This window comes from Dreissena polymorpha, chromosome 12, assembly GCF_020536995.1.
Source record: "Dreissena polymorpha isolate Duluth1 chromosome 12, UMN_Dpol_1.0, whole genome shotgun sequence".
NCBI lineage: Eukaryota > Metazoa > Mollusca > Bivalvia > Myida > Dreissenidae > Dreissena > Dreissena polymorpha.
Genome location: NC_068366.1, coordinates 74,617,427 through 74,643,656, shown reverse-complemented (window position 1 = coordinate 74,643,656; position 26,230 = coordinate 74,617,427). Strand labels below are relative to the sequence as shown.

Sequence of the window (26,230 nt, the reverse complement as noted above, 5' to 3'; positions counted from 1 at the left end):
GCTGCTGATGATGATGATGATGATGATGCTGCTTATGCTGGTGATGATAATAATGATGATGATAATATGATGATTATGCTTATGATTATGATGATGATTTCGATGATTACGATGATGATGATGATCTTTATGACTATGATGACGATGATGATGACTATATGATGGCGATGATAATGATGGTGGTTGTGGTGATGGTAATGATGATGATGATGATGCTGCTGATGATAATGATGATTATGATTATGATGATTATGATTATGATGATTATGATTATGATGATGATGATGATTTTGATGACTATGACGACGACGACATAATAACTATATGATGGCGATGATGATAATGGTGGTGGTGATGAGGATGGTGGTGATGATGCTGCTGCTGCTGATGATAATGATTATGATTATGATGATGATGGTCTTGATGACTATGACGACGACGATGATGACTATATGATGGCGATGATGATGATGATGATGATGATGATGGTGGTGGTGATGGTGGTGGTGATGATGATGATGGTGGTGATGATGGTGATGACGATGATGATGATGATGATGATGATGATGATGATAATGATGATGATGATGATGATGATGATGTTGTTGTTGTTGTTGATGATGATGATGATGATGATGATGATGATGATGAATTAAAAAAAAATATGTATTCATGCTGCTACCGGATAGAGCGTACGATATTCCTATGACATCAATTTTGGCCATAAAACTTATGTTATTAAGGTCTCTTAAGATATAAGTTTTCATGTAATCAAATTATCTGCTAAGGCGATACTAAGGTACTGTTATTAGTAAAGTAGATCTAATTTAGCTCTTAGATAAAAAGCCCTAGTTAAAATCAATAATACAATTTAAGAACGAAACACGATGAAGAAAAACCAAGTAAACCCGCATCATGATTCGAAACACTTTTCAATGGACATGTATTTTAAACTTTATATAAGCGATCCACTTGTTTACACAATATTTAAAGACAAACAGGTGAAACATTCCAAAGCATGTATTGGTTTTGCGTTTAAAACGCTTAATATTGTACCAATCTCAGATGATTATACTACTTAAACGAACATGAATTTTCATTATGTGGCTACGTCATTAATGGTTTTGTCTTTCTGAAATACAGTGCGTGTTTTTTATTTATTTATTCGGTAACAATGCTAAAAATGGACAAAACTCATTTCGACAATCTGTGGATAAGTCTCTTTAAAGTCCTGCACGATCATCGACAACATAATGGAAGCATTGTCCTTCGATGTAAAATGTGACATTAAACGTGAGCGTGTTCCTCATGTTTTGACGGAGGAAATCTAGTAGAGCCTTGGTCACCATGAGATCCGCATTTATCTAGATCAGCTCCGACGTTGGGCACACCGACATCAACCGAACAAGATTTAATCTCTGGACAAGGGACGTTCAGCTTACAACACATGCCATCAGCAGCATCTGCAAATACATCTTTTGAACACAATCAGCGTAAAAAACCGATGACGTAAACTTGTTTTCGGTATTACAATAACGTTCATGTTCAAGACGTTATTGGGGGAAGCAGAGCTCCAAATAAGCATCGTTTTATCGTTATTACGATTTTTTTTTAAAGAAAAACGATATGAAAATCAAAATCCATCGTATCAAAACGAATTGAGACAGACGGATACGAATTATGACCGGCCGTTTGATCGTACGGAATTTCCGAGTTCTGTGCAGCGAAAGTTAAATGAAAACGAGATTTCGGATACCGGATCCGTGAATTAGTTGATTGTAACCAATAATATTCTCATTTCCGTTTCCGCTTACTGTTTTCAAAATTAAACATGTCGGCTGCAAAGCGGGGAAGAGTTCAAAAGAAACTTCATTCTGCGAGAGCGCCAAGTATACTTGGTTTCATTTCGCGGCGAGAACAAAGTAAAAAAAGTCTATGGTTGGTAGTCTATTATCTAATATAGTGTCAAAAGCGGTTGATGAGGTGGAATCGAAAATCTCCAAACCCAAACATCGCGGTATCACGCAAAAACAGATCTCGGCATGGAAACATGACTTTCCCTGGTTACAGATTGAAGGCTCGGATGCCGATATTCATTTAAAATGTTCTACTTGTATTAAACACACTGTGGCGTCTGTCTGGGCTAGAGAGGGCTCGTGCAACATTCAAAGAGACACCATAGTCAAGCACAACAAAAGTGCAGAACAAAGAGAAGCTGTAAATAAAACACTTTCTGCTACATCGTCCCATGAGGAAATCGATGATGATGATGATGATGATGATGATGATGATGATGATGATGAGCATGTGAGGAGCTTCCCTCAGTGAAGGTTTATAGTTTACTTCAACTACAAGCATTAAATGGGGTTAGCATCAAGAACAACAACGTAAGTTGGGACACAGTTTCTTAAATTTAAAGTTGTATTAAGAATTTCTTTCAGAGAGAACTGGTGGCAGATTTGATTGAGTCTGAGGTTTATTCTTTCATGCTGAATGAGAGCACCGATGTAACTGTGCAGAAACATTTGTCCATCTGTGTCAGGTATGTAAAGAATGGAGAATCTGTTACAACATTTCTAGGCAATGTTCACATGATTGATAGGAAGGCTTACTCAATAGTACACGAAGTGATCTCCCTTCTTGAACGCATGGGTCTGGATCCTGGAAAAATCATTTCCCTTGCTACAGATGGGGCGTCAGTAATGATGGGCAAAAAAACAGGTGTTGGTGTACAACTGCGTTCAAAATACTCACCATTTATGCTACAAACTCTTTGTATCGCACATAGATTGAATCTGGCTGTGTGTGAATCTATAAAGAAAAACAAAGCTCTTGACAAGTTCAAAGAAATTTTCAGTGGTTTATACCATTTCATGAGTAACTCTAGTAACCGAGTTGAAACATTGAAACAATTGCAAGCAGTGTTAGGAGAACTAGAATTGACCATTAAAGAACCCTACAGTGTAAGATGGTTGGGATGGAGAAATGCAGTCTATACTGTGTATGAGGCATATCGTTCTGTTTGGCCACCCTTTCAAGTATTGCCAAATAATCTGCAACTGCAAATGGTCTCTTTTAGTACTTTTCAGACTACAAGGTTGTACTGCTAGTTTCCCTCATGCTAGATGTACATGAATGCTTAGGCACTTTCAGCAAGCAACTACAGCAACAAAATCTCTGCTTCAGCCATCTTCAGCCCATGATTTATGGTACACTAGGACAACTTCAGCATTTGGAAACAAATGATGATGAGAACCTGAAAGCAATGAAACAGTGTGTAGAAATCAAAAATGAAGACTCCAATACAGTGGCTTATCTTGATGATGAAAAGCTGACAAAGTATTCCGAGAAAAGTGTCAAAGAGTTTTCCACTTTGAGGACAGAATATGTAAGTAGGCTACAGAAAAACACCATACACAGATTGAGGCCACAGGACAGCGAGATGTTCTATGATCTAAGTTTAGCGTTAGAACCTGCAGTGGTGAGTTTGTCAAGTGAAGCAGAATCACAGGATTCACTAGAGAAGGTGGATCTCTTATATGGAGAGGATAAGGAGACAAAGATTGTTAATGGCAATGTTGTTGAAGGAACCAGGGAAGAAACAAAAGAGGTGACACAACGTTTAGATAGAGAGAAGCTTATAAAACAGTGGCCAAGTATGAGAGGCATGATACTAGGCACCTACAAAAAACTATTCCCTTCAGAACTTTTGCAAGAGAATTATCTTGATGCATAATGACTTGACAGAATGTGTCATACTCTGCAAGATAGCTTTGTGTTTCTATGTAACAAGTGTGGAATGTGATAGAAGCTTCAGCACAAAAAATCGCTTAAAGAAAAAGTACAGAGGATCAATCAAGCCTGAGAACTTGGACACACTGATAGCCATTGCAGGACATTACAACTTTTAACCCCACAAAGGCTATACAGTTGTTGCTCAGTAAAAAGAAGAGGAGAAAAGGCAGACTTTGCCAGCCATACACACCTAGAGCAAAGAAAGTGTGCTCTGGGGTTTGGAGTCTGGCATGTTAAATGAGTCACAGTGTCAGTGACACTAAAATGAAAATAAACAGTTCAGTTAATTACAGTTCAGTTAATTGTTCATTTAACTAGCAAGTGAGTGAAGTGATAGTGACACTTACATGTTTACAAACAGTTCATTGTTCAATAGCAGCAGTTCAATAGATGCAAGGCAAGTCTCAATTTAATGGACACTGATCTTTTTAAATCAAGAAAGGGACCGGTATGCACACAGTAGATCATGCAAAAATCAATGGAGTTAAACGGTTAGTTTGTTATTACATATTTTTCATTGTACGAAAACAAACTAATTGAAAATAATGAATTTTGGAAAAAAACTAATTGCGAAAAAAATCTTGTAGTGAAAACTAATTGACCCGAAACCTTATCTGGAGCACTGGGGGAAGTCACACTCTTATGTGAGGTTATTATTTAAAATCATGTCCGTGTTTTGTATTTCTTTCACTTTGATGAGCGTTTTCATTTAAAACTTTGGCTAGAATGTCAAGACGTCCATAAACAGCGGCTGTTTACACAAACGCTAGTGCCTTGATATAGGTGTTTAACGTGCATGTAGTTTATTATTTTACCACGATTGTATTCGTCACACATAAAACGCAGTTTGTTTTTGTTAAAGGGGCAGCAAAGGGTAGGTACATCGCCCTAGTTTTCGCTTGAGGCCTGTTTTTTCTACGCCTTAGTAACACCTAATTCGCAGTTTATACACCGCAGATGAACAGGACATATACATTACTTTTATACATGTGCTTGTAGTTTGCAAGTTTTAAATATGATATGAAGAAGGCACGATGAAAAAAACAACAAGTACACTCTGCATCCTGTATTTTTATTTCAAAGCTTCGCTCAAATATCACCATATAAATAATATTTATTTACAAGCTTTACAGAGAAAATCATCTTTTAAGAAAATATTACATTTAATAATGTTATGCCAAGAAAGCCGAAATCATGTTTTTGGATAGGCACACCCATATAGAAGTCGCCATGGCGTAGTGGATATGGTGCCCGCCTATTGACCGGATGCGATCCTCTATACTGAGATGTCCTCCTCGTTAGATCTCCTTCAAAGACACCAATTACTGGCTCTACACAGGAAACACATTCGAGAGCCTCTCAATAAGCCAAGGATTTCGATGCAATCGAGATAAGTTAAATAGGTTTAAACTAAATAGCCAGACTCCAGAGCTGTGTTGAGTAAGCGTTATACGCTGAAAGAATATAATATATATTCTATTTTGGAGCGCTTAAAAATGAATTCAAATTATATATAATTTAAGACTGTTCATACGGAATGAGTAAACATGATTTTTTTAAACGTTGTTTTATATGGGTGTTACTACAGTTTATAACCGTAAGCTATCTGCAAGGAGATATAAACATGCTCAATTCAAAGATGCTACATTGACTATATGTGGATCTTTCATAAGAAAGTGTGGCAATTTTGTCACTACGCAAGTTAAATAAATATTCTTAAACGTCAGTTGAAAATAGTTTGGACGACATGTGTATACTATCCTATTAGAAGACATCATACAATACTAACAGCGATGATATACGTACTTTTGTGATGGTCAATCAGATCAAACACACTTTCGAAGGTTTGTTTGGGAATGATACAGACGTTTCCGTTATCCAGTTGTCGGATCCTGTAGTGCTTCACGCAGGCATCGTTTGACGTCAAGTTATAATCCTTTACGGACAAAATGAACAATCCCGCCCCTAAACACAACAACAACACGTTTATATTCCATTAAGTTTAACTATAGATAAAATTTGTTAATCTATTTCACATGTCACAACAGTTTTGAAATGGTACCACGGCCATCATCAGATTTAAGCAAAATTTTAGTTTTAATAATAAAATCAATCATTCACATTTTAATTGTTGCAATTATTATCATGGGCCAGTATTTTTGGGTGATATTGGAATTTAAAACTATTGTAATATTCTAGGCATTGCTTTCCTGCATACTGTTTGTAAGGAACCCTATAGAAAATAGGAAGTACAACATTCTGAATAAAAAAACGAACAAAAATTACAAAATAAAAGAATTTCCAATCATCAGACAAAGCGAGCATTACATATTGTATAATCTTTTGGGAGATAGAAATAATGTATTTACAAATCAAATAATCTAAGTAAGAAATTTAAAAAATAAACCAGTACAGTAATTTGATTAATGCGCGATATTGTAGAATGGCAGAATACACATACCCGTGGCTTTTCTGACGAGGAATGTTCCAGTTGGGTTGCAAGGTAACAACAGTAGTTTCTCAGCTTCCATCTTGTTTACATCATTCCACCAACTGCAACAGGAAAAGAAACAAAACGAGTTAAAGATCGACTTGTCTTTAAAGCATAGCAAGTATTATTTATTTACACATTTAAGCACTTCTTGCGCCCCGCCCCTCCCCCCCCCCCCCCACCATTCAGAGACAGATTTCGTCGTTTCCGTACTTCCGTCCGTCGGAAGTTTGATTTTTTTGTATTTCTGCTGGGTGATGACCTTTGTTAAATTGAATATCAGCCTGGCATATTTCACATCTGGGCATATTGGTTAAAGGTTTCAGGCATCAGCAGAGTTACGACGAATAATGAAAATAAACACATGTTTGAACTTGTGTCGTGTAATTAAAAAATATGCGACAGTAAGGGTGAAACTATACAAACACATTAATCATTAAAAAAAAAATTGTGTGCCTGGGTATCTTTGCAATTGTTTCCACACCAGCGTGATTATATTCCTTTAAAAAAATAAGAACAATGTTGGCATGCCGCGCGTAATCCAGAGAGCATCGCCGAGGGAGCGATTAAACTTTATAAACATACTCAACAGCATGTCAACTTGTTCACGTTGATATAAGAGAGAAAGTTTATTCCATAATCATCGGGGAAAAGTTCCAATCAAAGCGAAACTATACATAGTAAGTACTCAAAACGTTATACGGTAAGATGGGTGAATCTTTACAAACATACCGAATCACATAAACATGTGCTCCTAAACATTTTGGTGTAGTTGTTTTTACATCAGCAGCGTTTTGCCAAGTAAACTATACATTTTTATACTTGTGGCGTAACGACACAGATTGTGGCGGTAATACATAAAAGGCTAACATAAAAATCATGTGTATACTTTGGTCATTATCTACCATATTTCAATTGAAAACCTTTATATTAATGGTTTATTTATCCGTACAATTACTATCGTTTGTTTATACAGAAACTAAACCTTATTTGTAAAACAAATATATATTTATAGAACATATTGTTTTTTAGCTACCTTTTATAGATTTACTTAACTTATTTTGCGACAAACGTACTTTACATTGTCTTCGTTGTCTCTAATATATAAATATTTGGGATTGGGCCAGGGCAAGCTACATCGCAGAACATGAAGAAAAATACCACCCATGTATGAACGTGTGTTATGGAATGGTAAATCTAATGAAATGCGAAAATATGTTGCACTTAGAAAAAAAAGACTGAAATACAAAGTTTTTCAGTGTTTTTTTCTGTCGCTGTTTTTAACTATTTTCATTTGGCTATAGTATTTTGTCTGACAGAACTTGAAAGCTATTCCTTGTGTGTTAACCCAAAGGTTCAAATAATCGATAAAATTTATGCTAAACAAAAAATATACTCTTCAGACTATTTGGCTGCATAATAATTTGCAAACATGTATTAAATGTTAAACGATATTTATATTATGTGGGTAGTCTGCAGTGTGTTTCTTTTCCCTGTCGGCTCTTTTCATTTATAATAGGATTTATAAGTAATAACTAGACCATGTCGAAGAAGAAGGCAATAACATATAACAAAACAATACTTACTCTTGCAACTGATAAGGCCCATAATCCTTGGTTACATATTTACTGGGATTGTTTCCCTTCTGGTCGGTCGTGCTATGTGTGGCCATCCAGCAATCTTAGCTTTGTCTGAAATTCATAAAGAAAATTGTCATACAAAAAATCTATCATGAAAATAGTTGTAATAAAACTAGAGCGTTTGCGTTATATGTATGCATCGATGAAATATGCAATGTTTGATGCAATCATACAAGGAATGTGTATGACGAAATGAAAAATAATGAAAGTTTATATTTGTTATTGGGTAATTACATATAATTTGTTAACATATAATAACATGGGCAGTACTTCATGTATGGTAAAATATAGTTAACTTACTTGTGTTAAATATTTTTATAACTTTGGTCCCATGATTATTTTATATTTATCAAATATATTTTCCTAAGTGATTAAACTATTGGTATTGTATAAACATTTAACATCTTGTGTCAACGTCAACTATATTTCATTTAAAAATAAACTAACGTTGTTTCTTCGTCTTATTTTAGCTTATCAGCTTTCTTGAATTGAGATAATCGTATTCTATAACATCATAAGCAAACACCGCTCACACGATGAGTGTATCTAAGAAATAAATATTCTCGTGTGAACTATATGTAACAAGAATTCACAAGGTTTTATATAAAAAGGGCAAACACAACAGTTTATTAAACAGTCTATACATGATCCACCGTTTTGTATGTGCCTGAACGTAAACGCACTTATGCGCCATCTTATTTTTTTCATCTTCTTTTTTTATTTAAAAACGATTAAAAACGAAATGTGTTTTTACAAGTTTTTTTTTTGTCGCATCACTCTTTCAATAATATTTTTAGAGTTATAGATTTATACGCTTAAAAAGTTTTAAAAAGATTTTTAACCTGGATCAAAATACCTAGGTGCATTTCACATTCTGTTTATCTAATTCTTTATGTTTTTATGGTTTAATTTTGTATCTAGCTTTACCATCAAAACACATTCAATCTTTCGTACAACAAAACAATAAATTCAGCTTAAGATCTCAAATCAATCAAGCATCAGTCAATTAGAAACAAATTGCCGATATGGATGCAATAAATCACTAAAGATTGACTATTATTAAAATGTTCACAAATAGAAATGCTATTGAAATATTAGAAGCAAAGAGTACGTGTCAAAGAAAAAGAGGTGGCTCGTATATGTTGTGCCAGGTTGTATTTTTATGTAAAGCTTTTCCTCGTTGTTTTCAATGTATACCTAGTCGGGGCTTTCCAGTATGACTACGTTCTTACTCGTTTCAAAGTTTATATCCGGGATGATATGTCGAAATTAATAATAGATCTATATGAGCATTTTGAAGCGAAATAAATAAACACAGGAAAGAAGTGTACCTTCTGGTATGTGAATGGTTATCACATCAGAGAGAAACTGCGACAATACTCAAGAATATCCAAGATGGCGCCGTTTTTTTTAGGTTTCGGAAGTTATATATCATACGATTTTTATTTTCCGCCCTGTTGAAGTTATTTCCATGGAATTTGGAATGATGGTATGCTTTAAATAACATTATATATTTTCGTCATAAGCGTGTTAGTCGCAATTCCGATTAAGATGTTTTTCATGTAGAAGCCTTGTGAATAAAAAACTATTTTTTTTCCGGTTGTATTCGTAGTCGTCATATCTCTCGTTCGTTAAAATTACTTTGTAGGTCGAGTTTTATTGCTGTGCAGCAAGAAATGACGGCTATTATGTCTTCTAATATATTCTGATACTATCAGCGATGGTGACACCGTCATCGTTACCGCTGGAATTATTATATTTCATTTATTTAGTATATACCATGTTTGGTTTCAGAGCTTTCTACACCAACACAAAATGAGACAGACAGTATCCTGTTCCCAAAGTGATACAAGCAGAGGAAGCAAAGAAAGAAGACATACGAACTTTAAGCACATGTCACTGTAGAAAAAAACAATTTCAAATTATGTAGTGCTCCAATGTTACTGCTCTGTTGATTCATTTTCAAGTTTTATTTTTAGATAACGTGAGCTGGATTTTGACCAGTAGTAAATGGCCTATTTAAAGATTTTCAACAATGTTCTCAAAATTGAATTTTTCATTTTCCATTGGGTGGTTATATTTAGGTACAAAATCTGTTATTATTTGTAAAACGAGTAATTCTTAAAATAATTGCATTTCCTTGAAAATAAATATATACATTGCTGAATATAAACATTATGTACAAATGCAAATATATATATATATATATATATATATATATATATATATATATATATATATATATATATATATATATATATATATATATATATATATATATATATATATATAAACAATACTCATTTGATTCAAAAGGTACCGTTCTATATATTATTTCTTCATATATATATATAAACAATACTCATTTGATTCAAAATGTACCGTTCTATTTATTTCTTCATATAGGTCAAAATTCAAATGAAAAATGGCTTTGCACATTTCGGTCTGTCGGTAGACCAAAGCTTGTCCGAGTGACAACTTAAGTTCTCTTTGAAACAAGGATATCAAATTTGTCATAGTGGTTGCTTACTACTAGAGGCAGATTCCTATCGATTGCGGTGTTGATATCTCAAAGGCCAAGGTCAGATTGACATTGTATTTATGCGACATCCTAGTCCGAGTGATATCTTAAGTTATGTTTATCCCTCAGTCTCCATATTTGAAATAATTGTTGTAACCACTGGAGGAAGACACCTATTGATTCAGGTGTTTTAAAGTTTGATTCTAAATGTAACATAACGCACACAAAACGCACATTTGGGGCATTGTTGGATTTATATAATGATCGAAATTTGTACCACATTTCATACAATCTTAAATAGGCAGCCATCTGGATCAACAAATCATTAGCCTCGGGTTATAATTACCGGACACGAATATTTGCTTACCGTATGTGCCAATCTTCGGTCATTTCCGTATGTATTCGTTAGATGTCCGTTGCATACGTATATTTAGGTTGCAGACACGTGACTTAACAAACGGCCAATCAGAATTGTACATGTAGACGAGTGACGTTACACAGCCAATCAGAATTGTACACATAACAATTATCAAAGCTTTCGTTGTTTATATCTATATTTATGGACAGTCTTACTTAAACGGCCGAACATACAAGTCGCATTATTGCTGGCTTTCGCGGGATGGGCCCATTGCGGGCTTCGCATGTATCTTGTATTTGACAAACATTTTGGAAACGTTGTGTTGTGTTAATAAGCAGAAATAAAACGCAAAGAAATCAGAAATGAACTTTGTTGGTTACTGTGTGTTCTCCACGAACGATACGTAATTGTAATTACGTGACACAGTACATTTTATTGAACCCGTTTTGATAGTATATTGTTCATAGTCCCATGTGAACGCTCGTTCATGCCATTAGACGCGGGATGATATAGTGTCGTCTTTACGTGGTCAATGTTCATTGATTTTAATGTTTCAGTGAAAGCTGTGCTTGTGAATTCTTTTCCGTTATCAGTTATAATTCTTATAGGACAACTATGACGGCAATAAATCTCGTTCATTAACAGGTGTATTACGCTATCAGAAGACTTATCAGGCGATGCGAAAGCTTCTATGTATCCTGAGAATTGATCTACGAAACATATTATATATCTATTTCCGGAAAGCGTTTTCGGATATGGACCGCATATATCTATGGAAACAACTGAAAACGGAAACGGCGGTATTGAGGTATCCGACGATATGTGAGCTTTAATTGCTTTTAAGTTTCTACTTTGACATATAATGCACTTAGATACATAATCATTCAATTCTTTGAACATTTTAGGCCAGTAATATTTCTCTTTTAGTGTCTGGAAAAGCCTTTGAGACCCAGGATGCCCGTTTTCATCATGGTATTGCTTGACAACTGAACCAGTTAGGTGTTTAGGTACAAAAAGCCTGAGAGTAGGTTCCTCATCTACGTTTGATATGTAGTACAGTATGTCATAAACCGTTAAATATCTATCATCTTCACTCTTGTTCTGTTTCCCTAATCTTAATCTCGCTTTAATCTCAGATATATGAGGGTCTTTTTCTTGTTCTATTTGCATATTAAGCCCTGATATATTATTGTTCGACGCTGTGTCGTCGACTGGAATTGGCTGCGGGGTAATAATATTATCGATTATTTGCTTGTGGTCAATGTTTGTAGAGTCGATTACGTTAATTTCGCGTGTTTGGTCTTGTTTATTTATTTGCGAATTGATCGTAAAATGTTTATCGTTAATATCTAATTCTAGTTCTGTTTGATCGCATTGATTATTCTTTATTTTGGTTTTTGGAGGTCGGCTTAGAAAGTCAGCAATAATATTCTTTTTTCCCGGTATATATTCAATTTTGCAGTTGTAACCCGCTATACTTAAGGCCCATAATTGTATTTTCTTGTTTTGCATCGGACTTTCCAAAAGAAATTTCAACGGCCTATGATCCGTCTTGATAACAAATTCGGCGTTGTGTAAATAATGGTGTAATTTACTTAGACTGTAAAATATGCTGTAACATTCTTTTTCAATGGTACTATATTTGCATTGCGTGGGGCTTAATCTGTGCGATATGAAAAATATCGGCTTTTCGTCCACATAATCCCCGGTCTCGTTGTTGTCGCATTTTTGAGTTAAGCAAGCTCCAACGCATTTATCAGAGGCATCAGTATACAGTTTGATACGTAACCAACAAAGTTCATTTCTGATTTCTTTGCGTTTTATTTCTGCTTATTAACACAACACAACGTTTCCAAAATGTTTGTCAAATACAAGATACATGCGAAGCCCGCAATGGGCCCATCCCGCGAAAGCCAGCAATAATGCGATTTGTATGTTCGGCTGTTTAAGTAAGACTGTCCATAAATATAGATATAAACAACGAAAGCTTTGATAATTGTTATGTGTACAATTCTGATTGGCTGTGTAACGTCACGTGTCTACATGTACAATTCTGATTGGCCGTTTGTTAAGTCACGTGTCTGCAACCTAAATATACGTATGCAACGGACATCTAACGAATACATACGGAAATGACCGAAGATTGGCACATACGGTAAGCAAATATTCGTGGCCGGTAATTATAACCCGAGGCTAATGATTTGTTGATCCAGATGGCTGCCTATTTAAGATTGTATGAAATGTGGTACAAATTTCGATCATTATATAAATCCAACAATGCCCCAAATGTGCGTTTTGTGTGCGTTATGTTACATAAATTTACGCTTGTGCCTTTTTTACTACATGGACATGCACTATTTTAATTTCTTCACTTTTTATGTGCCATAAAAATGTTACAATACAATAGTTATATGTAATGCAATTTCTTATTATTTGAATGAACAGTTACTGGAGTAAATTATGTAATTTTCTATTTGTTACTTCAAACAAATATGTGTGAAGCTTATATTGTAAGTCAATTTTGTGAAATCCTGAAATATGTCCGAGTTCATTTAAGAAAAAAAACCACAGCAAGAGTCGTTCATTTGTATTTTAATATATAAAACTAACAACACCAGAAAAACCTTAAATTTACATTAAAAGAATCAGCAGTAGTAAGACTGAGCGAACAAAGTATTTCTTTGTTTAATAGGCTCTGTCACATATGACCCTCATGGCCAAATTTGGGAGGATATATATGGTTTTTTAACCCTATTTTTTAAGATTTACATTTCACTTTATGTCGATATCATAATCATTTCATCAAGTAGCGAAATATATTGTGATTATTTGATATTTAGAAGATTCAGTCCTTTTTTACCATACTTGTATACAAACAAAACGTACTGCATTAAAAATATAAGCCTGTTAAGCTTTATAACTTGGTTCAGCCTTTATTGTGGGTCCTTCTATTATGCGTGAACAAGTTACAATCCTGGGTAATATCATCACATAAATGCACGAGGAAGTAATTTTCCAATAAAAGCTCTGTCCGAACAAAGTAAATATTACAAGATTTATCACAAACCAAATGCTTAATGCACAATCAGTTCGAAGTTAAACAAACACGAACTAGGCTCTGATGGCCCCCATATTACTTAAATAATCATTTGAAAAAGCTTGTGCTCAAAAACATTTTTTTTGCTCTAGTAACCTGCTTTAGCCTCGGACGACTAGAAGGCCAATTTGCATGTATCTACGAAAGGATCGTTTATATGCAAGTTCATTAATATGGCCCACTTGTATAGGATATGTAAGTTAAAGAGTGTTTACACATGCCGGACAAAGAATAAACACAGCAGTAACCATGGGGCAATACATGGGCAGGATTTGGTTTTGTCTACAGTGACACTTGATTGACGCTCTTATGTCTCTTCTCCCTATTCTTCCTCTGCTTGTATCACGTTGTGAACATAATACTTTCTGTCTCCTTTCGTATTGATGGGGAAAGCTATGAAACCAAACATTTAACGTGTTATACATTAAAAAATGAAGCATTGACATTGTGTACTGTACATTTATTTTGAATGACATCAAACCATCAAATCATAAATCCACCAGTTACAATGAATGTGTCACCATCGATGAAAGTACCAAAAATAATAATAGACCTACTAGCCGTCAATTCCAGCTGCTAAGCAATATCACTTGACCCCAAAGTAATTCACACGAACGAGAGATATGCTGACTACGAATACATCGTTTGTATTCCAATACTACTTATGTATCCCTTCCTTTTAGATTTTGGTGAATAGTGGACGTTAAAAACGATTAGAGACACAGGAGAAGATGCTGATGTCGCTGGGAATGTAATATGACAAAATGGATACAATGGCCGACTGTTTCGAGTAAGAATTTCGATGAAAATGCAAAAGGCTAACCACAATGTCTATAAAGGCCATCGCTATGAAACGATTTTGGTACGGATTCGACAGCAAAATCTATATTAAGTACCCATTTACCAAAAAAAAAATAAAAAAAATGTGTGAGTGGTCGAGTAGCATTGAGGTCTTTGGGAGAAATAAGTACAACTTATGAATTAAAGCGTACCTCTATTTGGGATTCATAAGTTGGTTTATCGGTTGTGACTGTGGTATTTTGTTTTTCAGAATAACGTATTGAATATAACTGTAAACTTTACGAATTATACCATGAATTTAATTAAGATTTATTATGAAACTTATTTTTTTCATGTACACATATTATTTGTAGAAAGATGTCAAACAACATTTGTTAAATGAAATAGCATGAACCGAAGAAAATGATAGAAAGATGCAATTATTTGTACAACGTTACACCGCTCTATTAATAGAAAAGAAGTCGCGAATTCATTCATATTATCCGCGTCGTTTAGAACGTACCAGACATGTACAGAATGATTCAATACACACGTAAATGTAAGCTCCATTAATTGTGTTATTATTATTTCGCCTATATATTATGAATACAGTAATTTACCACTGTATAGTGTGTATCTTAAAATATATATATACGTTGTAGTTCATTTAAAGCGCATATTTGAAACAAAAATGTACAATAAACAATCCAAAAATAGCAATAGTTCATTTTCATCAGTAGCAGCATGTTTGCATTTCCTAAATTCGGAAAATAACGCAATCAATGTTAGCTGCGTGAATTATAGCAATGTTGAAAGGAAGCTTAGTCATTTGTGCCGAATAATGTATTACATTTGTTTAATTGCTTGAACGACATACCGTTTACTTAAACTTTAAAAGTCCACACCACAACATCTTTCATTTATTGTGCGTTTATAAAACAAAGTTATATGTTTGCGTACATGTTGAATAAAAACAACCTACAAGTATTATTATTTACTCAAAAAACTTGCGTAAAAATCACAAGGTGTCCTGCCTCTACAAATAAGTTTAGAATTAAGCTTAATTTGACATATTAAGAACTTTTACGTACGAAATGACGAATAGATTGTATTATCCCAACAATACAAAAAAAACACTCACTTCACTATCACAATGTCGGATGTAGATATTCCGCCACTTTGCCAACCAGACCGATACTAATCGATAAATCATATCCAAACTGGTAAGTCGATAGACCAAAAGTGAAATCTATGAGTTAAAGGTTATATCCTGTACTTGTATTCATACGTATGATAAGTAAACATTTAATCATATATGTGTTTACAAGTTTTCAATTCATAAACCATATATGCTCTTATAAGATAAAAGTGCCGTATCTCGCATGTTGTGCGGTGTTAGTATATGCTATAAGATTACATGAAAATTCGTTTTTAACAAATATACATATTTTAAGTCGACAAGGAAATCTATACAATATATGTTATGATGCCTCTGTTGAAATAGTCATACAAATGTAACACGGTTATCTGTCGTTGACAAATATCTGAATTATTTTAAAGTTTTCAACAAATGCCAGGTACAACTTCGCAGCCAATAATCCAAATTCTACCTTTTCAACTTTGTATCTTACATAATAAAATCAGTAAACAATAAAAATAAAGAATCTGTTAAGGACGTGAGTCTGTATTTTGTTTCGACAAAGAAATGCGAAAAAGTCACATACCAATTAGTTGAGTGCAATTTCCAGAACTCGTATCATTAAATGCCTTGTTAAAGATAGAAACATTTACATTTTTCTGATACGTTTTTAAAAGGCCGGGCATTTACAAGGAGTGTCGATATCGCTTTTTTCTACTACCAGTTGTTCCAGATAAGGGTCATTGGCACATGACCGATTTCTCACGCACATTCCTTCATAGCGACAACATATACAAACACGTAAAACGTTTAACATAAATACATCGCATACATTTATATTTATATAATATATTTAAGCAACATATAGAGCTCACAAACCGCAATAAAGAACGCGTTTAAAATTCAAAGTTCTTCGCAGTCATGTTTCGCGCACTTGTCGAAAAGAAAAAAGTTATACAAGCATTCATTGCATATAAAACTTAATGATGCAGTAGATATATTCATTTTTATTGAATCATAAATTTAAAGGGTTTATAATTATAGATTACAACATGTATATTATTACCATAGGCCAAATACGTAATTACCTATAAAAATGCGTGTATGAAATTACCTTTAATCACAACATGTATGCAGTATTCCTAAGAATATCCTTTGTTAACATATAAATTGTTCCTGTTTTCATGTTGCAAGCTCAAATACTTTTTTTGAATGGTATACGAAAAATTAAAACAAAAGTGACTGAATGTATCCTTAGTAAACAATTTATAGTAATTATCTTGAACTTTATTTCGACAAGCAAATGTTTCAAACGATTTTCATCAAATGAAGGAACATTATTTCATGTACATTATATAATAACACAATGTTTTGAAAAAAAAAAATATTTGAAAACCAAATATGGTTAATTTTAAGTCGGTTAGATTCTAGTTTAATTATGCTAGTACGACACAATTATATCAAAATATTCTTTGAATAGTGCATTACCAAAAAATCATAAATTGTAACTTACAATCATCGATAGGATGTGCTCACAGAAGTGCGTTATTGATTTTAATAAAACATCAGTCATATCCATACTGATAAAAATGATGATATTCATAATGATGCTGATAATAACGATACAGTATTTTTACTGTTATTGCCTTTGTGCTATTTAAAATTTCAACATTTATATATTATCACTTCCAATAACACAAATTTTGATAATAATTTTCTGTATATACTGCATAGTCGTTGAAAAATCTCGAAGGTAGTCGAAGGTTGGTCGGTTCTCAGGCTTTCGGTTCCAGCACGTCAACATGAGCTCGTAAAATGGGTCTGGGCACGGAATGGGACCATCCGTGGTTTTAGGCAAGTTGTTCCCTTTCTTCAAAGAGTTAAGTCCCTAAAGGGGATTCATACCTAGGCATTAACTGTAGAGTCGGCTATAGATTTTTGACACTTCAGGTACTAGAGTGTTAAGCATAAAACAATTTATCGGCTGATCATATTTGTCACAAGCAAATATCATAAAACTTATTAAAAGAATATTCATAGTCGCAAATAAAAGTTTTGATATTTAAAGCCATTTTATTTCAACCAGATAACACATTTATTTGGCTTTATGTGCCATACCATGCAGTGTTTTTACCATGTGTAGCTGTCTAATTGCATTTACGTTCAAATATTCCTTTAAGGGGCCTTTTCATGTTTTGGTAAATTGACAAATTAAAAAAAGTTGTTTAAGATTCGCAAGTTTTCGTTTTAGTTATGATAATTGTGAGGAAATAGTAATACTGAACATTCACCATGCTGTAAAATTCCCATTATATTAATATTTTGACGATTTGAAAGCCTGAAAATTATAAAGCGTTTGTAACGCGAAACGATTTAATAATTTGGAAAGTTCTGTTGTTGTCTTAATGTTATGGGAAACTACGAGGATTGCTTATATAGGTAAAAAATACATCCGCTCATAGCATGAGCACGGATGGTTGAATGGTCTTAGCGGGACACTTTTTACTCCAGGACTCAAGGGGTCAGTGGTTCGAGCCCTGTTGAGGGTTACTTTTTTTCTTTAAAAAAAATGTATTCTTGTTTTTTACTGGAGATTTCTTAGGTCAAATGTTTAAATTCATCAATATATTGCATACAATGTCAAGCTTCAATACAAGCCAAAATCTGTGAACAGGCCCATGTAAATGTAATCCGCTTATTTGGCAAACGCCAGAGTAATAAACGACCATGTAACAATTTCACATGTTTCACATTTCTGTACAAGGCACATCTTTCTACTGAGCGTTTATCTTTTTCCAACAGATCGTGCATTCTGGTATGCAAATGTTTTTTCCCCAAAATCAATCTAAATTATCAAATACATTCTTAAAGGAAATCATCTTGATAAATTTGTCGGTCAGCGCCAATTTGTTTTCTCTGTAAACACATTGCCACTGTTATATGATATGCATCAGGATTAGTACGCAGTTCACATCAGATTAAGTATTTTCAGTGCCCATCCGTATATTCAGATGACAAGCTTTTTTCAATACACATTGTACTGGTTCAACCCGGGAAAAGATTGTTTCAACAAACATAAATCTTTCAAGAAACAAAGCTTAATGAATGAGTATATAATAAAATAAAACGTTGTTTACATATTCACTCACTGCTATTTACTTTTAAGTTATAATTTAGATACTACTTAACAACACCATAACATAAACCGTGTGCTACTTTCAAGAGGATTCGTGTGATACATGGAACAAAACATTACAAAATTACCACTGGACACTCTTTCAATAATATTTCAATAACACAATTTGATTTTGATTCCATAAAGTAATACATAAACTACAATCCAAAAAACCAACAGTTTCAGTTTACTCACCTGAATATGGCTCATTACCAAAGCTGATCATCTCATACAGGATAACACCGTATGCCCATACATCTGACTTGATACTGAACTTGAACTCAAGTAAAGTGTACTACTTTCAAGAGAAACCCTGTGATACAGTAAACAAAACATTAAAAAATTATCAAGCTCTACACTGGATACTCATTCAATAATATTTCAATCACACAATTGGACTTTGGTTCCCTAAAGTTAAATTTAATACTTAAGGGGTGTCAAATGGCCGAAATCTGAAAGTAGTACACTTTACTTGAGTTCAAGTTCAGTATCAAGTCAGATTTAAAATAATTTGTGTTTAAAACGACATTTTGTGACAAAAAACTTAAAATACCAGAACAAAAATCCTCTAATTATATCAATATCAAAAAGGCAGTTTTTGAGGGCCTAAATCCTGAATTAAGGAATAATCCTGAACTTTGACACCTCTGTTACTTGGATAAATAAACTAATTTAATTTTACTTACCTGAGCTTGGTTCATTACCAAAGTTGATCATCTCATACAGGAGAACACCGTATGACCATACATCTGACTTGATACTGAACTTACGATGAATTAAAGCATCAGGGAATGTCCATTTGATAGGAAACACAGCATCTGAAAACGTTTTTAAAGGTCACGTCAATCACGACCACGACGAAGAAAAGTTGAAAAAATACCGTATTTGTTTTACAATTATTAGTTAATAATACTATATACGACTGATATTTTACATTACTAGAAAAAAATCATATTTTCAGTAAATTCCTTTAATACAATTTCGCGATGTGAAATCGAAAGTACATCGGGAAAATAGGTGACATAACGATATAAACACTATAAATAACGCAAGAAGATTGATCATAATATATATATATAAAATATATTCAATTCACTATGCATGCACAATTTGTATTCCTGGGTTTACCACGTGATGATGATCAATCTACTGGCGTTAAGTGGTAGTTACCTGGTACCCGTACCCAATAAACATGTTTACCGAATATACTGAAAATATGAAAACTTTACAATTTTTTGCAAGTAATGTAATATACCAGTCGTGATATTTTAATTAATATAAACAAATAATTGTAAAGAAATACGGTATTTAATAACTTTTATTTTCTTTGCCGTCGTGGTTGACGGAACCTTTAAGAGGCACTACATGCTATCGTTTAAACCCATACCAAGCCATTGATAAAGGTTTAATTTTCATGAGAAGAAAATCACAATATTTTCAACATTATACGTGAATACACACACACACACACACACACACACACACACACACACACACACACACACACACACACACACACACACACACACACACACACACACACGCACACGCACGCACGCACGCACGCACGCACGCACGCACACACACACACACACACACACACACACACACACACACACATACACACACACACACACACACACACACACACACACACACACACACACACACACACATACACACACACACAAATACACTAATCGTTTGTATTAAATAAGTTTGAACTTCTGGACAAGTGATCACGAAGTATTACGATTGGCTAATAATTTCAAAATTACCGGTTTTCATTGGAGCTTCACGTTGATGTTGTAGTATGAAAATCACTAATCCGATATCATTTTCTGATCAATCCACTTGATAGAAACATTTAATAATTACCGTATAAAAAGAAAATTTTCTGATGCAGTCCATTTGATAGGATACCCAGTGTATACAGTCGATGTATAAGGAGACATTTTAAGAGCAGTCTATATATAAGAAAATCTAACGCATCATAAACACATTTAAGTTAGGACCATTAAATGGGAAGTCTTGATTTAATAGAACATCATCATCATCATCATCATCATCATCATCATCATCATCATCATCATCATCATCATCATCATCATCATCATCATCAATCACTTCATCGGTCAGGCCGTTGGGGGCATTAAGGGCGACGAAACAGAAATCCTCAACCGTCAGGTCTGTTGTGGGCTGCTGTGAGTAGCTCATCCATTGTCTATTCGTTCAAATTGTCCACTGAAATTTTCTTCTGAAACCCTTGACGGCAACATCCCTCTAGCGTACCTGTTTGCACAGAGAGTAATGTCTGGTGATATGTGAAAACAATTCCAGCTTTGTTTTATGGTCGCCAGTATATTTTCTTGAGGTCCAATATATTTTTCTGTTAATTTTCGGAAGGTATTGTTAGTCTTTTTTACTATGTAGGAAATGCGGAGCAATTTTTCTAGACACTTTTGTTTAAAGGCATGTGTCCTGCGTTCTGTATCCGCGTTTAGTGCACATGTCTCGTAGCCGCAAGGTATAAAAGATAATATGAAGGACTTGTGCAGCAAATGTTTAGCAGGGAATATAATTCAGCTTCTTGTCCACGACCTGCTCTGGCCGGCGCTCGATTGTGATGGCGATTATGATTTGGACCTCATCCGTACTGGTACCATCCTTTTACAGAGTTGCTCCCAAGTACTTTAAGGTGTTCATTTATTTCAGCTTCTTGCCGTTCATGGCGATGTCTGCACTGATGCTGTTCACCATTATCGTTAACCCCTCCGTGCTGTCATCCTTAGCGTATGCACCTTCTTTTTCGTTGAGTATATTCGTGGGGTCTTAGAGTTCATGCTTGGTGCCACCAATGAGGTTAATGTCGTCATCGGATCTCAAGTTGGGGCTCCATCTGCAATCAATGGAGATGAAGGTGAAGTGGGTTGGGAGGTTCTCCTGTATTTTTTTGTGAAGGAAGAGGTTAAACAGAGCCGAGTATAGTAATCATCTGCAAGAAATCAGTATGTCGACCTGTCCATTGAGAAGTACTCCGTTGCTTGTATTTCTTTTGTGTTCTTTGATAACTTGCACCAGCGTCAATGTTGAATACTACCAAAACCATCATGCCACACGCAGTCGAACTCTTTCTAAAAGTTATAGAATATATCACGTTGGATTGCATGTATTTTTAAATGATGACTCTGCAGTTGAAGATTTGTCAAACTGTGCTCCGTCCAGTTCGAAATTCAGCCTATTCAGCGTGGTTCAGACACGCACGCTTGTTCTTTAGCTTTATGGTTGTGTGCACTAAGTAATGACCACTGCCGATGTTTTTACCAGGAAATGTCTTTGATTTCGACTTCTTGTTGCTTGACGTTAACCCTTGCGGATCCAGTACGAACTCAATCAAGTTGTGTACTAACCCGTGTAGAGATATCCATATCGGTTTTGTAGACGGTTTGCGTGAGTGAATGGTATTAACAAGTATGATTTGGTGGCTTCTATTGAACTCATACAATCGTGGGCTCTCCTTTGCCAAATCGTCCTGCTCTCCCTTGTGTGACCTTGGTCAGTTGACCTGCATAATTGTGATGTTGTGAGACCTTGCTGAGCTACAAATGGATATTATCATGCTGTAGACTGGGGTGCAACTGAAACGTTGTTGTCTACACCCTTGCAAACGATGAAAGCAACCCCGTGGCAATGTTTTGAATCCTGCCCGCTAAAATTTATTTTGTGCCCTTAGTCCGTTGATGTAACTTCGAAACCTTACCGCCTGATCTGGGCTAGTCCTATGATGTGCCAGCTGTAGCGCTTCTTTTCGCATGTTTAGTGTGTTTTTACGGCAATTTCTTTTTCGGTATTTGCCGTTGTTGCCAACTTGATGGATTGGTGAGCTCAAGAAGAGGCTATGTTGCATCCACCCTGGAGACCGACAGTGGATAGCGCGGTTGGTGTTATTTCGTGCCCCGACAGCTCCGGCTTCAAGGTGCCTGTACCGCGTCACTTTTTCGGCTTTGTCTGGGACCATCGGATGTCAACAAAACATCACTTCAGGTAACGTTTTTTATTATTTTTTCATTAATTTAAAACCATTTACAAAAACAAAGACATTTTGAAGTTTTGTTACATGTATATTCACATGATACTTTTCACGAACAATCCTTACGATTTTGTGTATTAAACAAGTGCATTTATTGGCAGTAACAATTCACTGATGATTCATCATTTTGTAACAATCAATTTTATAGAAACTCACAAGAAAAGGTTTGCCGCAAAAGAAATATTTTTCTGTCCGTGCGTGAGTGGCTTTGTGTTTGGAGATCACCGACTGTGTTTTGACCTCTCATCCACACTGTTCGCAAACAAATTGCATTCTACAAATAAAAATATGAATATAAATTATCGACAATCATGATGATTTTGAATAACATGAACGTCGTGATTATCATATTTTAAGCCCGCAAAACAGTACCAACAATGTGTTATTTAGACAGACTTAAAATATTATTGACGTGTATGTCAATCTTTCGATTCTATAGTTTAGTCTGTATACCACACACAGCATTTCGAAAATGTGTCCCACACATATCATTTTTACATTTTTATACACACACTCCGAATCAGATGTATTTGCGCAAACATACAATGTATGTAGATTTTATATGAAGAATTACAATGTCCGCCCTAATTTTTAACCTTCGACAATATTATAATGAACGTTTTTGTTGACTGTATAAAAAATATACCACCCATAGCTTTTCTTTTCGTGTGTTTTTAAACACTTTTTGGAAGAAGTACTTCATTAATTTTGCGCAAACTTAACAAAGTTATGTAGTTTGACAATTACCGGGCACTTGTCTTTGGCTTTTGGTAAATAGTTTTGAATTAAAGAAGAAATTATCAAAAACGTTACCCGAAGCGATGTTTTGTTCACTACCTTTTTGTCCCACATATAGCAGAACAAGTCACGTGGTACAGGCACTTTGGGCTTGGTATTCTGATTTGGTGTCCTCTTTATTTCATTTCAGTATGCTTAAGTTAATATTGGTGGCTCGGTCTCCTCTCCAAAATCTTGCAGCTGGTCGCACAAAACTTGCTAGCCCTTAAAACTTTGTTTCGCCCGTCAGCTGAAGTTGTTACCTGGGTGGTTGGCACCAGGTACAAGAACCAAAAGTGAGACTTAAGTGTCAGATGAGAACCAGTTGTTCAAATCCTCCCGAAGGGGCTACTGCCGGGTGAAAAAATTCTATAATTAAAAATAATCACAGTATTGCGAAGTTCAAGCAAAATGCTGAATAATGAGTGTAAAATAAACCCAAATTCTCTGAGTGTAAACCAAAATCAATTCGTTGAGTATATGGACAATCACACAAACGAAAGAGAACAAAATAACGTACAGTATTCTGGGGAAAAATTACACTTTTACTAGCACCTTCTTGCGAATCTTTGCAAATATGGATTTTCCTGAATGATGCGAGCAAGCTTGAAGTGCGCGACCTTGACCTCATTAATTGGGCCAACAAGAATTGTTTCGCCCGAACGTCGCGATGTATACATTCATTCGCCTCCAGATACGCCTTGCCATCTGCGATCTGAAAATTAATCACACATAAACCACGGAGAGTAAGTGCCTTAACTAATTATTCTTGAGATTGATCGTATCGCCACATAGCTCAGGTGGTACAGCGATATAGTGTCAATCCATGGTTCCTTAATGCTATAAATTGTGTTTGACTGATTGTAGTTTATCGCCGTAATAATAAACCTGCTCGCACGTTTTTTCGGTTGCATGGTTAACCAGCACTAAATGAACAAAATTAAGCCAGTATCTAAAATGTTTTGTTTGAATCAGAGGTCTAAGAGAACGATGGTATAGTGGTTTAAGGTAGTTTTTCGTAATAGAAGAAATGGAATAATACCACGGCCAATGTATCTTGTATATATATATAATGACACCCGATAGCTAATTCATCTACGTGTTAACACAGTAATGTATTAATAAACATTTTGTGTTGCGGCTGCTCAAGTTAAAAATATTTATAATTAAACTCCAAAACTATATTTCGAAAAGAATTCCTGTTACCACCAGCACGTATTATACGATAAAGGAAAACACTACTTAAACACTAAATTCATAAAACAAAACACTAGTTTAATTACAAAATATGATGTGTTTGCAAGTGTATAGCCTCTTTGCAAACAAAGACTTTCACAAAGATTATTATTGGAAACAATAACGGACCTAATCTTTGAGGAGAACGTGTCGGAATTAGAAAATATACAACTAGAAATGGCTTGCTGCTCAATTTCTTTTTAAACTTGTTTATATTACTACTCTGAAATTACTTTTTTAATACAACTTTTTGAAATTATTAAAAGACTTAAAAAAGAAAGAGGCTTTATCATATGGGGTGATTTGAACCCCTTTATAGATCGCATATTAGATAACTTAAACTGAAATTAAGCTGAATAAGTCGAATTTAAGTCTTAGACTCAGCTAATTGCTACAATCTTTAACTTTCTTCAGACAACATTCCTGTCAAAATAAAAAGATACATGTGGTGGAGAAAACATCAAATACAACAAGCTAGGCTCAATATAGTTTGAATCACATCATTTTTGCAACACTTTTAATTCACTGAAATTGAAACAAATCTTCAATCGGATCATTCAACCGTCATTTAAACTTTACCTTAAGCACTTTGTTTCACAAACAAAGGTTGGAACCATTCCCTATTGTCAGACAGCGTTTATGAACATGTACTAAACAATATATAATTACATCAAATTTCAATACGCACTACCAATTTAGAATTATGTAGCCTAGGACGCAATAATTCAATTGCAAAAACAATATAATGTACAATTATTATAACAGCATTTTAGTATATCAGTCTCTTTATAAGCAATAAATACGAATGTAGCAGATACAATATTTTAACAAATGTTTAAAATAAATAAAACTGTCCAACAATATAACAGTGTGTGTGGAATTCAATCGAAGGTTTCATAGCTAAATAGGAAGCTTTAACAGTTATACATATCTAAAATAATAGGAGTACAGTTTTGTCTAGAATTCAAAGTTTATCAAACGTGCTGGAAAAATAGTGGTGCTTTTGGTTTCAGATACTAAAATGAAGGATTCAATTGTGCAAATGTATCTACAACACATACTCATGACCTGTATTGAAAAGGGTGATAAATCTGAGCTTTTTATACAACATTTGCGCCCAATAACTCTTCAA

At 34.6% G+C, this 26,230-nt stretch overlaps 1 protein-coding gene and 1 long non-coding RNA gene across 3 annotated transcripts; both read right to left on the bottom strand.

Annotated features, from left to right (window-relative positions):
• Window positions 1–1,122: 1,122 nt before the first annotated feature.
• On the bottom strand, window positions 1,123–15,903 carry LOC127853350 (tyrosine-protein kinase STK-like). 2 transcript variants are annotated; one of them, XM_052387809.1, is made up of 5 exons: window positions 15,774–15,817; window positions 7,873–7,977; window positions 6,257–6,348; window positions 5,602–5,760; window positions 1,123–1,463 (listed from the first exon to the last, which is right to left on the bottom strand). In XM_052387809.1, the coding sequence occupies exons 2-5, from the start codon at window positions 7,956–7,958 to the stop codon at window positions 1,288–1,290; spliced, it is 513 nt and encodes a 170-aa protein (XP_052243769.1). In that variant the 5' UTR covers window positions 7,959–7,977; window positions 15,774–15,817; the 3' UTR covers window positions 1,123–1,287. The 2 variants fall into 2 exon arrangements, with proteins under 2 accessions (XP_052243769.1, XP_052243767.1); XM_052387807.1 differs by lacking the exon at window positions 15,774–15,817 and adding an exon at window positions 15,824–15,903 and having other exon boundaries at window positions 1,124–1,463.
• Window positions 15,904–17,245: 1,342 nt separating this feature from the next.
• On the bottom strand, window positions 17,246–19,897 carry LOC127853351 (uncharacterized). Its single transcript, XR_008036580.1, has 3 exons — window positions 19,682–19,897; window positions 19,191–19,308; window positions 17,246–17,708 (listed from the first exon to the last, which is right to left on the bottom strand). It is a non-coding gene; the product is annotated as an uncharacterized LOC127853351 (long non-coding RNA).
• Between the last annotated feature and the right edge of the window lie 6,333 nt (window positions 19,898–26,230).

Excerpts from the sequence above, each read along its gene's own strand:
- LOC127853350 (XM_052387807.1), bottom strand. The coding sequence starts at position 7,958 with ATGGCCACACATAGCACGACCGACCAGAAGGGAAACAATCCCAGTAAA. Across the intron at positions 6,349-7,872 it reads GGGCCTTATCAGTTGCAAGA|TTGGTGGAATGATGTAAACA; the intron begins GTAAGTATTGTT and ends TTCCTGTTGCAG. Across the intron at positions 1,464-5,601 it reads TCTGATTGACCATCACAAAA|ATGCTGCTGATGGCATGTGT; the intron begins GTACGTATATCA and ends ATGTATTTGCAG.